This window comes from Diplotaxodon limnothrissa, linkage group LG5 (genome assembly GCF_057381915.1).
Source record: "Diplotaxodon limnothrissa isolate DT_005_m linkage group LG5, D_limnothrissa_male_GT1.1, whole genome shotgun sequence".
Lineage (NCBI taxonomy): Eukaryota > Metazoa > Chordata > Actinopteri > Cichliformes > Cichlidae > Diplotaxodon > Diplotaxodon limnothrissa.
Window position 1 is genome coordinate 26876563 of NC_140600.1, and position 13701 is coordinate 26890263.

The 13701-nt window shown below is 42.1% G+C and overlaps 1 protein-coding gene across 1 annotated transcript in view; it reads right to left on the bottom strand.

Moving 5' to 3' along the window:
- Positions 1-634: 634 nt before the first annotated feature.
- Positions 635-13701, bottom strand: part of il17rd (interleukin 17 receptor D) — a 31813-nt gene continuing 18746 nt past the window's right edge. The window contains exons 4-16 of the mRNA XM_085354427.1: positions 10919-11037; positions 9711-9831; positions 8128-8172; positions 7642-7793; positions 5067-5132; positions 4862-4916; positions 3833-3943; positions 3209-3393; positions 2988-3103; positions 1993-2241; positions 1355-1909; positions 959-1236; positions 635-762 (exon numbers count right to left, since the gene is read on the bottom strand). Of these exons, the coding sequence (XP_085210553.1) occupies positions 635-762; positions 959-1236; positions 1355-1909; positions 1993-2241; positions 2988-3103; positions 3209-3393; positions 3833-3943; positions 4862-4916; positions 5067-5132; positions 7642-7793; positions 8128-8172; positions 9711-9831; positions 10919-11037 (2180 nt within the window). The remainder of the gene's footprint in view (positions 763-958; positions 1237-1354; positions 1910-1992; positions 2242-2987; positions 3104-3208; positions 3394-3832; positions 3944-4861; positions 4917-5066; positions 5133-7641; positions 7794-8127; positions 8173-9710; positions 9832-10918; positions 11038-13701) is intronic.

The window sequence follows — 13701 nt, forward strand, 5'->3', positions numbered from 1 at the left end:
AACAGCTGGTTTGTTACAGCATCACGTTTTGGTACCTGACATCAAGTCATACATTTCTGTCTGCCAATCAGGACACTGTGGCCTGAAGCCATCTTTGGTTTGAAACGGTCACCTCTGCCAACATCTGGAGTTCCAGTCCTTCAAAAATCCTCCAGTGGACAAAAAAAAAGAAAAAAGAACTGCAATTACCAAAGTTTTCTCGTAATCAGTGATTAGCACAATTACCAGGAAATACTGCTCTAGAACACAGTGGCTACTATAGCAATCACAGTCATTACTGTTCTAGAACACAGTGGTACCACAGTTACAAAAGAATACTGTTATAGAATTCAGTGGTTCCATAGTTTTCATAGCTATTTATCAACATTCTAGAATTCAAAGGTTACCATGGTCACTATGGTCAAGTGTTTTACAACATAGTGGCTACCATAGTTACCATGGAATAGTGTTCTAGAACTCAGTGATTAACATAGTTATGACAGATCAGCATTCCAGAACTCAGTTTCTGCTTCCCACTCCGGTTCTTCCAGCTTCGCCTTCTTCACAAAGGCAACTTTTTGGTCCAAGTTGCCACATTGATTTACAAGATGACATCACCAGGCTAGCCTTCTTTTGATTGGCTGAAGGCATACCCCTACAACGATGCCACAGGTGTGAGAACAGCGTCATTTTGCTCGAGGTGATGATGGTGGTGCAGCTCAGCTTTGCACACCGTGGCAGCGCTGCAGCTGAGCGATGTGGCAGCGGGTGCCTCTTCATCACCTGAAAGACACATAGCCAAGTGTGAGCACCATGATCACCTTCAGTCTTTAAGAATCATTTACCTTTGTGCAAAAGTCACATGAGGACATAAGTCAGGGAAATTTGGCACATGCATGTTATTGAAAATGTTGCTTTTTCTACAGAACAAACAGCAAAGTTCGATTTTATAAAACATCTGTTGAGGTTGAGGCCTTACTCAAACCATAGAAAGATGATTCACTCTCAGCCAGGGAGGAGGAGTCTGCCTGGTCATGTGACAGTCCGTCCATTAAGGGAATAGAAAGCTCTGATGAAGGAACAGATGAATCATAGATGCCTGAATCACGAGGTGGGGGGATCTCTGGAACAGTGGGGCGGCCTTCATCAGCCTGTCCCTGACCAGGGGAAATGCCATCCTGGAGGATGGAAGGACCAGAGGAGGACAAGGAGGAGGAAGAGTCTTCGGATAACAGTCCAGATATTCCAGAAGCAGACCTGTAACAGAAAAAGCATCTGCAGTCAGAATAATAATAATAATAGTTATATGTTACCTGCTGTTATATCAGTGAAATTAAAAGAAAACAAAAATGAGGTGTAACACACTTTCCTTTACCTTGAATTGGGATCTAGCATGAACAGAGAAGAGTGTGGTAGGTCTGGACTGGGACAGACACCAGGACTGGGACAGGGGTCAGGGGTGGAACTGGGACTCGGGCAAAGGTTGGGATCAGGGCTGGAACCATGGGCCAGCTGGAGTACGTTCCTCCCCATCACGCCCTCCCCACTCTCCAGCGATGGCATTCGCACCACCACCTCATTCAGCACCAAGCCAGAGTCAAACCTCTGCTCAGCCTGAGATGACAAGGAGCAGGAAGGTTTGGGCGGAAGGCTCGGAGCCTGGACAGCAGCGAGAGACGGATGTTTGGAGGAAGAGTCAGGAGAGGTAGAGGATGCTCCAGCAGGAGCAAGCTGCTTTTCGAACCAGTCGGGGTTCTGGCTGATGTGCTGGTGCATGTTGCAGATGGAAACGTAGAGCGAGCGCCCGGACTTGCTTCTGAAATAGTTCCTGCGGGAAATGTTAAGAGGCTGCTGCTCACGATCAGTCAGACTGGAATGACTCGAATGGAACCGACTGAAGAGCTGAGGCAGCTGGTCCATCAGCTTGAACCTAAACAGGAAATGAAATTATTTATCAGGCTGCAAGTATTTATCATTTTCATTAAAGTTTGTATTCATTGTTCCCGTCTTTACCTGGTAGCCAGACTCAGCATGGTGGGGATGTCGCTTTCTGTAGAATAGTCAAAGTAAACTGCCATGTATCGGTTCATCTCCTGTGCCCCGCTGTCTTCGCTTTGCTTCGCCTGCCGCAGCTTCTCAGCAATCATGGCAACCGCCACAATGAACAGGTCCCCACCAACCGCAGTAATCGAAGAGCTGCTGCCATTACTACGGCGGCTCACTGGCGTCTTCCCTCGACGGCTCTTCTTTTCCACATAATAGCTGCAAAAAAACAACAGTTATGACAAAAGGGGTTGAAAAAAATATGGTAAGGAAAAGAATAAAGGTACATTTTTAGTTGACTCCTTACTTAACATTTTTTGTATTTTAGAAACCTGAAATGTTCTTGAAGAGGAAAAGGCACATGGGTATGGCAAGAAGACAAGAGAGACCAAAGGAAAGACGGAAACAAGTGAACACACAATGAAGAAAACATGACACCTGTAAAAAGAGGTGGGACAGAGGGGTGACACACTCGTCAATTAGGTTTAGAAACCTGTGAGCCTACCATAAATTAAATCATATATGCATCAGCATCTTCAACACATTTTGTGTTTTAATTCAACAATTTTAAAAGATTTTACTATAAAGTAACTACTGAACCCCTGACTTATTTGTTAGTTCAAATTCTGATGTTTACTTTTGATAAGTGTTAGAGGCATCTAGTGGCCATTTGAGGAACTGCAGCTGAAGGCACTTTCAGCGCCTCAACTGTAATATTCACAAAAAAATACAATTAAATATGAAGAAAACATTCACTCTGAGCCAGGGAGGAGAAGTCTCCCTGGCTAAATTTAAAAAAGAAGAATGAGACTTCAGAAACAAAGACTAATTAAAATTATACTGTACACTCATAAAAATTAAGCATAAAAAATAAATAAAACCAAATCAAACTAATGAAATCTAAATTCTAATAAATGTGATTGTCTGCTTATTTTTCTATAGAAACAGGAGGGTAAGGTGAGTACCGCAGGCCTTTGGAACAGACGGTGATGATGAAGTTTGCTTCATCCAGCTGTCTGCTGAGCCATGACATCTGACCCTCTTTGCACATCTCCAGGTGTTCCCACAGGTCCAACACAACCTGAACATGAGTGAAAATAATCAGATTGATTTTTTTCATGTTTTCTATATTTTTTTCCTCCAAGTCTTTTAGTGGTCCTCAGTTTCTTCTTCATGATCGTCTCACCTCACAGCAGCAGAAGTCCTGCAGGAAGAAGGCGAAGCTCTGGATGACACTGGTGTGTTTGGGACAGTCTCTGTTCGAATAGCAGATGAAGACTTTGGGGCGGGGCCACGGCCGCTCAGTGGTCAGTGCTGCGCTGTGATTGGACGACTCGCTGCTCTCCTCATCCAGCTGACTGTAGATGTTTTCTAAAGGAGGGAAGAGAGGATTGTTTTAAAATGCAGCCATAAATTTAAAGTATGGTGACCGAAATTCGGCAACTGCATTTGAATGACAAATGACAAAAACATTAAGATAACGGGGATGTCGTGCAGTCACATTGATTGATTGACTGATCATTTATTCCGAGCATGAATACAGCTAATACTGTCTTCTAGTACAAGTGCTTGAAAAGGAGTGGAAAGAAGTAACACTTATATATTCTCACCCTTTTGTAATGCAAAGGTTTACAAGGGTAATTGCTTTATACTGTGTACACCTCTCAAGATAGTAAATCTGGGGCCAGTTGCTGTCTAAAGGAAAGAAAGTCATTTACACAGCAGATGATCACTATCACTAATCATTACTAACAATGTTAAAATGGGAAGAAACTGAGCCCCTTAAAATATGAATCATGGTTCCCCTCACCTTGCTGCTTCTTGCGACACATGACTGTGAAGAGGGTTGCAAATGCTGACATGACAACCAGCGGCACCGTGATGGCCATGGCACGGATAGGTCCCGCCCAGGGGGAGTGGACTGGAGGATGGAAACAAACATACCCATTTGTGAGGCAATTAGATCAGACTGTTATTTCAGTATTTCTTTGCCACAAAAAAATGATAGTAGAGGGCAGGGCAGAGTCAATAGGTCTGAACTGAAGTTGATGTTTCATTGTGTGCACACAATGAGAACTGATTCCTGGAGTAATCCTGACTCGTTTCTAGATCCAGTGGATACACAATCTCTCCAGTGGGTTCTGGATCTATGTCGGGGTTTCGTCTTAGTTGAGCGTGCCAGGAAAACTTCTACAGGGAGGCTACCGGGAGGCATCCTAATGTCCAACAGACTTTTTTAAACTGGGGGGGAAGCAGGATGCTGAACTTTATTTTCCTAAAATTCACCTTGGACCCCTTTGTTGTGTAGAATCAATTTTGGTTTGTAGTTACACCTCCAGCCACTAGGTGGTGCTAATTTTTTATTATAAGTTAAAGAAATCAGAAAAGTCAGAGATCCTTAATGAGCTGACAAATTAGTGAAGAGGCAAACTCTTTTCTGGCTGCCAACATGTCATTGTATTTTATTGTAGTCTATTTCCTCAATGTGGACAATGCCCTGTGCTCAGCATGTGGTAAGATGATATACAGAGTCATGGACAGACCAGAGCATTCACTGAAAACATGTCATTAATGTCTGACTATGACAGCCCCTCAGTGGCTTTAAAAAAATGGATTAAGACTGTCAGTAAATCAGGAACAGCAGTGTTGCACAGGTGGGCTATTCACAGTGGATTCAGCTCAATTATTTTTAGTGCAGTCATCGTAGGAATATTTACTTAATGGTGTATTTTTAAATCAAACTAAAGACCCAACAATACTAAAGATGAAATGGTGGGATGTCAAGGTGTCTGTGGCCGTCTTTTATATACAGCGTACTGTGTGGTTGTGTGCATCTCACCCTGGCTGACGTGGTGCTGAGTGTGCATCCTGGTGGTGTTGCTGTCATCTTTCAACTGAGGAAGAGAAGAGAAGAGAGTACTGTTTAAAACTGATCATTTTTGGTCTATAAATCATCTTCGGTGAGGACTAGGCTCCAGCAAAAACCAGTTTAACCAGCTGTGAATGCTCTAAATGGAGCTCAGCTCTGTGCTACATTCATGTACCTCTATAGTGTAGGTCCCTGGAGTGACGTCCTGGAGGATACATGTCGTTCTGGGCTGATTCACATCCTGGAAATGGTAAAACACGACACTTTAGTTTTCAATAAAGACTAACATCTGCAATTAAATTTTAGCTTCCAGATTAAATCCCAAACTCCTTCTGACAACGCACACACTTAAACAAAAGCCTGCTCAGGAGGAGAGGAGGTACAACTGAAGGCCAAAGAAGTTTTAAAAATGTTTTCAAAGCACATGGGAACAGTATATTCATCAGTTTATTGTACAAGTATTAAACAGTGGTGTCAGTATCAGTGGGGAGTTGGTGCCGCCTTAATATCAACCCTGATATAGTGACGGGACAGGTGTGCCTTTTTTCATTCTTCACAAAATTGCTTAGGAGTTGCTGTGTTACTGTGTGTGTGTGTGTGTGTGTGTGTGTGTGTGTGTGTGTGTGCGTGTGTGTGTGCATGTGTGTGCGTGTGCATGTGTGTGTGTGCCGTTTGTGTGTGCCGTTTGTGTGTGTATGTGTATGTGTGTGTGTGCGTGCCGTATGTGTATGTGTGTGTGTGCGTGCCGTTTGTGTGTGTGTGTGTATGTGTCGTTTGTGTGTGTGTGTGTGTGTGTGTGTGTGTGTGTGTGTGTGTGTGTGTGTGTGTGTGTGCGTGCAGTTTGTGTGTCTCCTGATGGTGTTGATACTGCGAAGACAGACAAAAGAAAAGAGCTGCTGGAGCGAGATCAAGGAGGATGCAGTTAGGACGAGGCTGGAACAAAAGCTTTTCATGCCACCTTCCAGTCCGGACATGATCGGGTAGAAACTCTGGATGTGGTTGGATGAGATTTAGGGGCAAATTATAGGCTTCCACATCAAATTCATCGCAAATAAAATGTGTTTACAGCTGCTCCACATTGGCCACACGTGAAGGCGAAGTGAAAATATGACCATTATATAGAGCCGGGAAGGGGGAGGGACAACACACATTTTCACAGAAAATACTAGAAGAAACTATGAGAATAGTTTGGAGAATCAGAGAAATCACATGTTTGTAACAGACTGCTAACTTGCTATTTCAGGGTGAATCTGCCACAAGAGCCCATGTTTTAGAGCATCACAGACTCTACCGCGAACCCCTCAACTGTAAAGCACCAAGTGAAGCAAAATAAGGTCCAATGATGCCTATGTCTATTAGATTCAGATAGGACTCCAATGGCCAGCAATCTCAAATGTTCTTTTCAGGCAAGTCCAAACAAATGTATTTATTGAAAGGAAAGAATTCAATAAAAACACGTCTTTACAGGGTCTCAGCAGCGACCAACAAAAGCATTTCAGTTCTTTTTTTTTTTTTTTTTTTTTTTTTTTTTTTTTGCCACCACAAAAAGGACAGAGTAAACCCTCTTCTGTAATCTAAATAAATACATCTCTGGAAACAACAGCATTCACTTTTTACCCACAAGCTGATCTGCTTTCCAAAACAAAGAAGAAAAAACATTCTTTGGTAATTTTCCATACAGTTTAATTCAGCTTTTTCCCTCAAACGATTAAACCCTTTTTTCCAAACAAAACTTAAGAGCTTTCATGAGAAAATCTCTGGTGGTCTACAGGTACTCAATAGGCACCAATATAACCTCTTCCAGTTTAACTATCACAGAAAGAGTCCACCCAAGCTTGTCTTCATATTTTTACATGCTGTACTGCCTTTGTTTTTTGAGAAATTCAACTTACTGTTTATTGATAGAGCCCAAATTTTAATAACGTGTATGTAATAAGTCCATAGTAACCAAATACATTACTAAAAGTGAATTTTTTTACACATTTTTCTAGATACACAGTTGTCATGGGTGTGTCCCTCAAAACTGTAAACAGGAAATTTAGCTTGAGTGTGTTCATAAATGTTTGTAATGCACTCATTTTTATAAACTGTATTAAAAATAAAATGCATATGCACTTTGAAGAAACACAGCATGTACAGCAAAATTAACTATTTCCAGTAGTGCACTCAAAGTTCTACGCGTTCAGCTTATATGCGCAAAGGCACAAAGTTAAACAGTTTTCAGCAGCCGCAGTGGATCTGCGATAGGCCTTGGAGAAAAAAATAAATAAATACTACAGCTGCTCGGGAAATGACATCATTTCTCCGCTGTTGCTGAAAACCACGTGGTAGTTCACGGTGACAACGTATATTCCAAGTGTTGTTAACAGCTGGTCAGATTGATAGAGTACCAAAGGAAACAGCGCTCTGGGACAGCTGATCTCGTGATATTTAAGTTCGGTTGCATGCAGAAAGACTTATTGCTATAATTTATTTTGTCTAGATATGGAAATGGTGATTACAAAGGGTTAAATATGATACCAGTTCCTCAGGTTCTGTCATCTCCTGCTACCCAGTATATTTTCATTCGCCTACACAGTCCTTTGAATTTGAATCTGTTTACGGAGATTTATTAGAGTATTTATTACAACAACTGTCACGTTTCTCATTAGAGGTCACCGAAAACCTGCTCGAACATGGCGGGTTTTAGAAAACTTTTATAAATCTGAACTTTACTGATGTCAAAATGTATTAAACACAGCTGATCTTACCGGTTTGCAGCGCTGCAGTTTGGAGGGTCCGTCCGGTCGCAGTTTGTAGTACAGGTAGTAGAAATGGAAACCAAAGGAGGGCGGAGCCTGATCAAAGGCCACATGAAGGCTCGATCCGAGCTGAGACACGTTCAGCGTCTTTGGTGTCCAGACTGCAAACACAAGAAATAAGAACTCTAAACTCCCACGACCTCTTAGATATTGCAATAAAACAAGTACAAGAAGAACCTTTCAAAAAATACAGCAACATTTCAGAAATGTAGGACCACATTGTTGTCTTTTTCTGCTTAAGGTCACCGTAGCCTCCCCTATTTCTCATCATTTCACCTACACAGAAAAACTTGAATCGTTTGTGCAAAAACGAATTCACAATAAACTGATCTAAGAGCGAGGCGGGGCTGGGTCCAGCTTTGGTAGTGTAACCAGCTCCCAACTAAGTCGGCCTACATGTGGCTCTGGTTATGACGACGACACTGAGGAACTTACATGGTTTGCAGACCAGGTTGTCTGATCCGAGGAGCATTTCACACGCTGTAAGGAAACAACAAAAAAACAAAACACACAGAGAGATGGTTACAAAGTTTGTTTTATTGTTCTCATTGTACAGCCTCAGTTTTGTCTCAGCTTATTAAAAAAAGGGGATGTTTTGGGAAAACTAGTCTGGCTTGGCACATAGTGAAACACACAACCTCACAGCAACTCCTAAGCTTTATGCATGTTCTGTCTTGTGATCCATTTAAACTCACTTCCAAGGTGGTGCATGCATCTCGGAGCAGTGCAGTAAATCTGTCAGTCTAGCAGCATTTTTGTTTTTATTCTGCTTCCAGTATTTAATGAACACGTTTCCATCTGACTCCACATGAAAGTAAACACTGTTTTCTTCAGGACGGTAATTTTTAGGTGTCTCAAGAGGTGAGGACACTGACGTCACGTCTCTTCATTGGCTCCCTGTTAAATCCAGGATCAAACTTAAAATTCTTCTCATATACAAGGCCTTGATAATCAGTCCCCATGTTATCTTAATGACCTGATAGTACCATATCACCCCATTAGAGCACTTTGGTCTCAGACTGCAGGCTTACTTGTGGTTCCTAGAGTATTTAAAAGTAGAATGGGAGGCAGTCTCTCCAGGCCCCTCTTCTGTGGAACCAGCTCCCAGTTTGGATTCAGGAGACAGACACCCCCTCTACTTTTAACACAAGCTTAAAAGATTCCTCTTTGATAAAGCTTACAGTTTTAGCTGAATCAGATGACCTTGAGTCCTCCCTTAAGTTATGCTGCAATAGGTCTAGACTGCTGGGGCTTCCCATGATCCACTGAGCGTTTCTTTTCACATCTGTTTTCACTCACTGCATGTTTACACCTCTCTGCATTTAATCATGAGTTATTATTAATCTCCTGGCCTTTTTTATCCTGTCTCCCTCCCCTCAGCCCCAACCAGTCACTGCAGTTCTGACGGAGGTTTCTTCCTGTTAAAAAGGAGTTTTTCCTTCCGACTGTTGCAAAGTGCTTGCTTATCTGATTGCTTATCTGCATTATTGTAGGGTCTTCACCTTTCAATATAAAACGCCTTAAGGCAACTGTTGTTGTGATTAAGTCTTTATATTTTAACTTTATAAATAAAACTGAATTGAACTGATTTAAATAGAAAAAGAAAACATAAAAACAAAGCATCTTGTATCTTGTTTTTGTTTATGTCGTCACATGTATTACATACCAGCTGTATATATAAACACTCACATGGTAGAGGCTTGTGCATCCTGAGGTAGCCACGCCCTAAATCATACTCTGTTTTATCGTGCCTTGGAAGCCTAAATGGGACAATTATATTATAACAAAGAAAACGTAAAACTATGCTCACCTCTAACCAGTCGTGGCAGATGGCTGCCCCTCCCTGAGTCTGGTTAAGTCTTTACCTTAAAGTGTAAAGTGCCTCGAGGTGGCTTTTTGGGATTTGGAACAGTAAGATGATGTAAGAGGCGCCTGAAAAGGCTTTTCTAAACAATCAGTGAATCAGCTGATCGGCTAAAAACTCAGTCCCATACATTTGTGAGACGTGTAGGACTCACAGTTAGTTTTGAGGAAAGACGGAGGGAAGAAGCTCTCGTTCATCTGAGATGGAAAGGGAACCACACGAACCATGTAGTCGGTGTCAAAGTTCAAACCGCTGAACGGCTGACTGCTCAGCTTCTGTACATGAAAACATTAACAAACACAAACGTTCAACGGTGAAATTAGAAGGAAATGATGAGCGACAGTCTTCAGAGGAAATGAAATAAATCGAAATAATACAGTTTAGCAGCAATGGTAAATCTCCGAGTTAATAAAGCACAAACATGTTTGCTTCATCCATTCATCGGGAACAGTGCACATTAATTGAGGTCATTGTGCCAACATTTTTTATCTGTGGGCTGCAGGCATGAATTGATTAAAAGCAGTAAAAAAGATAAAAGCAGACTCTAATGAGCATGTATGTGGACTTATTAAATACAACATCTCAACAGAAGAGTGACTCAGTGAGCCAGCTTACACTGTGTGGTAATTATTTCAAGGCTTCAGGGCCACAGATGTTTCAAGGATTCAAGTGTTTATCTTTGTCCAGGCAGTCATGTGCGAGTTTATTGTCAGTGTCCTATAATGACGATATTTTGGAAGAATGAAGACTGCAGATTGTGTTCCTGATCTCTTACAGCACATTACCATCAGCTTAGGAGGAGATTATTACACAGCCAGCCTGCAGCGGAAAGGATTGACTGAAACCACCAAGGGAGCTGAAGTAATTTCATATCGATCGAGGGCCAAAAAGCAACAAAAAACAAAAGAATGAAGTAAAACAAATACACATAACTATATTCTGAGAGGTCTGCACAATGATTCAAACTGCTGATGTTAAGCCTAATATGCATTAACAACCCAAGAAACTGCAGATGCAGATCCAGAGGTATGCCTTATTGAGACCCAGGCTCTCTGTCCACTCCCAAGCAAACCCAGAATGGTGTCAATTACAAATCCCTATTTTGAAAATAGAAAGAATTAGGAGTGTTCGACTTGTTTATGCATGTCTGCTTCATTTTACAAAAAGTGTGCAGGGATTAACATGCTTATCCCTCAAAACAACATTTTCTTCAGGGCTCCTTGTCCCCCTGTTCCAGCACCCTCGATAGCCGCCTCTAACATGCTTACATTTGGAAGAAGCATCTTATCCTTTGAGCGATGTGCTACTGCGGGAAATGTGAAAAGCCAGCAGTTCAAAGTCTTTTTGTGGAAATGGCCCTACCGTGTTCTTGTAGGAGAAGTTGAGCTGTCGTGGGTCTTTGAGGATGAGGTGTTGACACTGTTTCCCTTCTGGATTCTTGTCCTCCAGGTAAACTCTGAAGCCTTTAATGTGTTCAATCCCTGCAGAGACGCAACAGCAAGTTCAGTCTCACCACGTCTGCATCCATCTTTTCTCTTCCTCACCAGTCTTTTCTCCTTGCCTTTTACCAACACATCCATATCCTTATTCACTCTCTACACTACACTCCTAACCAGATCTAGTTTCATTCCTACCTTCTTCTTACTCTTCTTTCTGCCTTTCCTTGTTCCCTCCTCTTCATCCATCTTTCCCCTTTTCTCTGCTGCACTCATTTCTATTGCACAGTTAAGTAAATGTTCTACTGTATTAGTAGCCCTTTGATTTGAGGTGGGATTTTTAGGTGGTCATGGTAGAGTTGCATGAACATACCTTGATATAAACACAGGAGAAATAGGTTTAACGTAATACCTTGCCAGTGCATGCTTGTCACAGCTAATCGACAAACTTACTGTCAGAAAAAGGCAAAAGACTGAAAAGGTGGGAATCTGATGTGTTGTGCCACTTTTGTGCATGAACTCCGGACATCATGGGGATAATACAGTTTGTGGACTTTCTTCTGTTATCCTTTCTGATACGTAACACACAGCAGGAGACTCCGAAGCATGAGTCATCTGCAGACGTATTCTCACTGCCAGAAACACATGTTGTTTTTGGTGCAAGTGTTGCCTGAATCGAGGCCACAGGTCAACCGTTGCTTACTGTGAACTCAGTGGACTATTACTTGTGGTATTCTCACTTTGTACTAAGGAGCTGGGAGATTAAAGACCACTAAACATCTTGCGATTTGCAGTGTCAACATTAACTCTAAACAGTACTATAAAATCTTGCATTTAGTTATGAAAAATTATATTTGATGTAGAGAAAGGAAAGTAGCACTAATAAGCAGTAGGGCAAAGACGATACCTTAATCAGTGATTATGAATGGGCACATAGCAGCTAATAGCCTAATTTTCTTCTTTACAGTCTTGCCAACTCTTTCAGGATGCTTCCTTCAGCTAATCTTTTTGTGCCCTTTCCTCAACTCTTCTTTTCAGACCATGAAAGGTCTAACTGGTTTTGATACCTGGTACTTTTCTACAGCTTATTTTACATTACAGATAGTAACCAGTCAGTGTAGCTGGGAATCATCCCAGCTAAACAGCAACCAGTCACGGCAGATAGCTACAATTAAAAACCAAATAGTGTGTAGAGCTAATTCACACAGTGATAACAAGGCCTCAAACCTACCCTTGTTTCCTTCTTTCCTGTGCCTCCTTATATCTCCGCCTATCCCCCAGTTCTCATTTTTCTCCCCCCTCCACTCTGTTCCTTCATTTGCATGCATCTCCTCTCGTCTCCACCCTCCTTATTTTCAGTCCTCTTCACTTCTCCTACAATCCTCCACTCCTTAAACCCCCGTCACTCCTCTTTGAAAGCACACCTGTCTTTTAATTATACCTATACATCGACCGGACATGTTTTTCATATTAGCTCTCCAGGAGAAAGACAGGGAACATGAGAGAGAGATGCAGCAGAACAGGTTTTTCTGTCCTGAGGCATATTTCTGAACACCTCTCTCGCTCCCTCTTTGTGAGTCGTGGATGTTTTGCATTTTAACAGCAGAAGCAGCCTGAGGTCACAATTGATCTGTTTTTCTTTCTCTCCTTCTCTTCAGTATAAATTTGGACAATCTTTATTCAAACTCAATAGCAATCAAACAAGAACCACAAGTATCTGTTTATCACAAATACAAATCTAAAAAGACCCCTTTTCACCTCTTTTATAAGATCGGACACATGTAAAGAGTTTATTGTTTGTGGTGGACGGTATTTTTTGTAAGTCGATCGAGTAGTCTGAATTGTGGCATGAATGGTTATGTTGCCTCACAGGAAAGAGTTTCTTGCGTCACCCGGGGCCTTTCTGTGAGGATTTCCTACAGGTACTCCGGTTTCCTCCCACCCCCCAAATACAAGTTAAAGTTAATCTGTGATTCTATATGGGCTCCGCATGTGAGCAAGGGAATAAAATCTATAGAAAAAAAGAGTGAAAGTACAAGTAAAAGTAGCTTGTAGTTGAGTTGCTTTAAGTGATCAGCAGTAGATGCTCTACTGCATCTCTCTCTCATGTTCCCTGACATTATTTTTGAAGATTAAATGCAGCTGCAAGAAGTTAAACGCTAAGACTAGGCTCAGTTTAATGTGATGATGCTAAATGTCTCCAACAACTAGTCTTATTTATCCCTGGTACGTAACATGTAGAAGCTTTGCCTTCTCTGGGAAAAACACAGTGGAAATATCTAACCAGCTATCCATTCATCTGTTATTTGCCACTTATCCTGTGTCGTTTGGGCAGCAGCTTAAGCAGAGATACCCAGACCCTCCTCCAGCTCTTCTGGATGTCCCCAAGCCAGAGAGCGATAATCTCTCCAGATTGTCCATGGCCTGCCCCCAGTGACAGAGCTGCTCACCCCAAGGGTCTCTAAGGCTGAGTCCAGCCACCCTTCCTACAGCTCGTGACCACAGCTGGGGGTGGGAATGTAGATCGACCAGTTGACAGCTTTGCTTTCATGCTTAGTTCTCTCTTCACCACAACAAACCTGTACAGCATCACTGCAGACACCACACCAATCACTCGTGACCAAGACCGCAAGACTCCTACTACTCCTACCCGGGGGAAGCAGCTTGTTCCCAAACCAGAGTGGGCAATCCACTCTTTGCTGGCTAGGA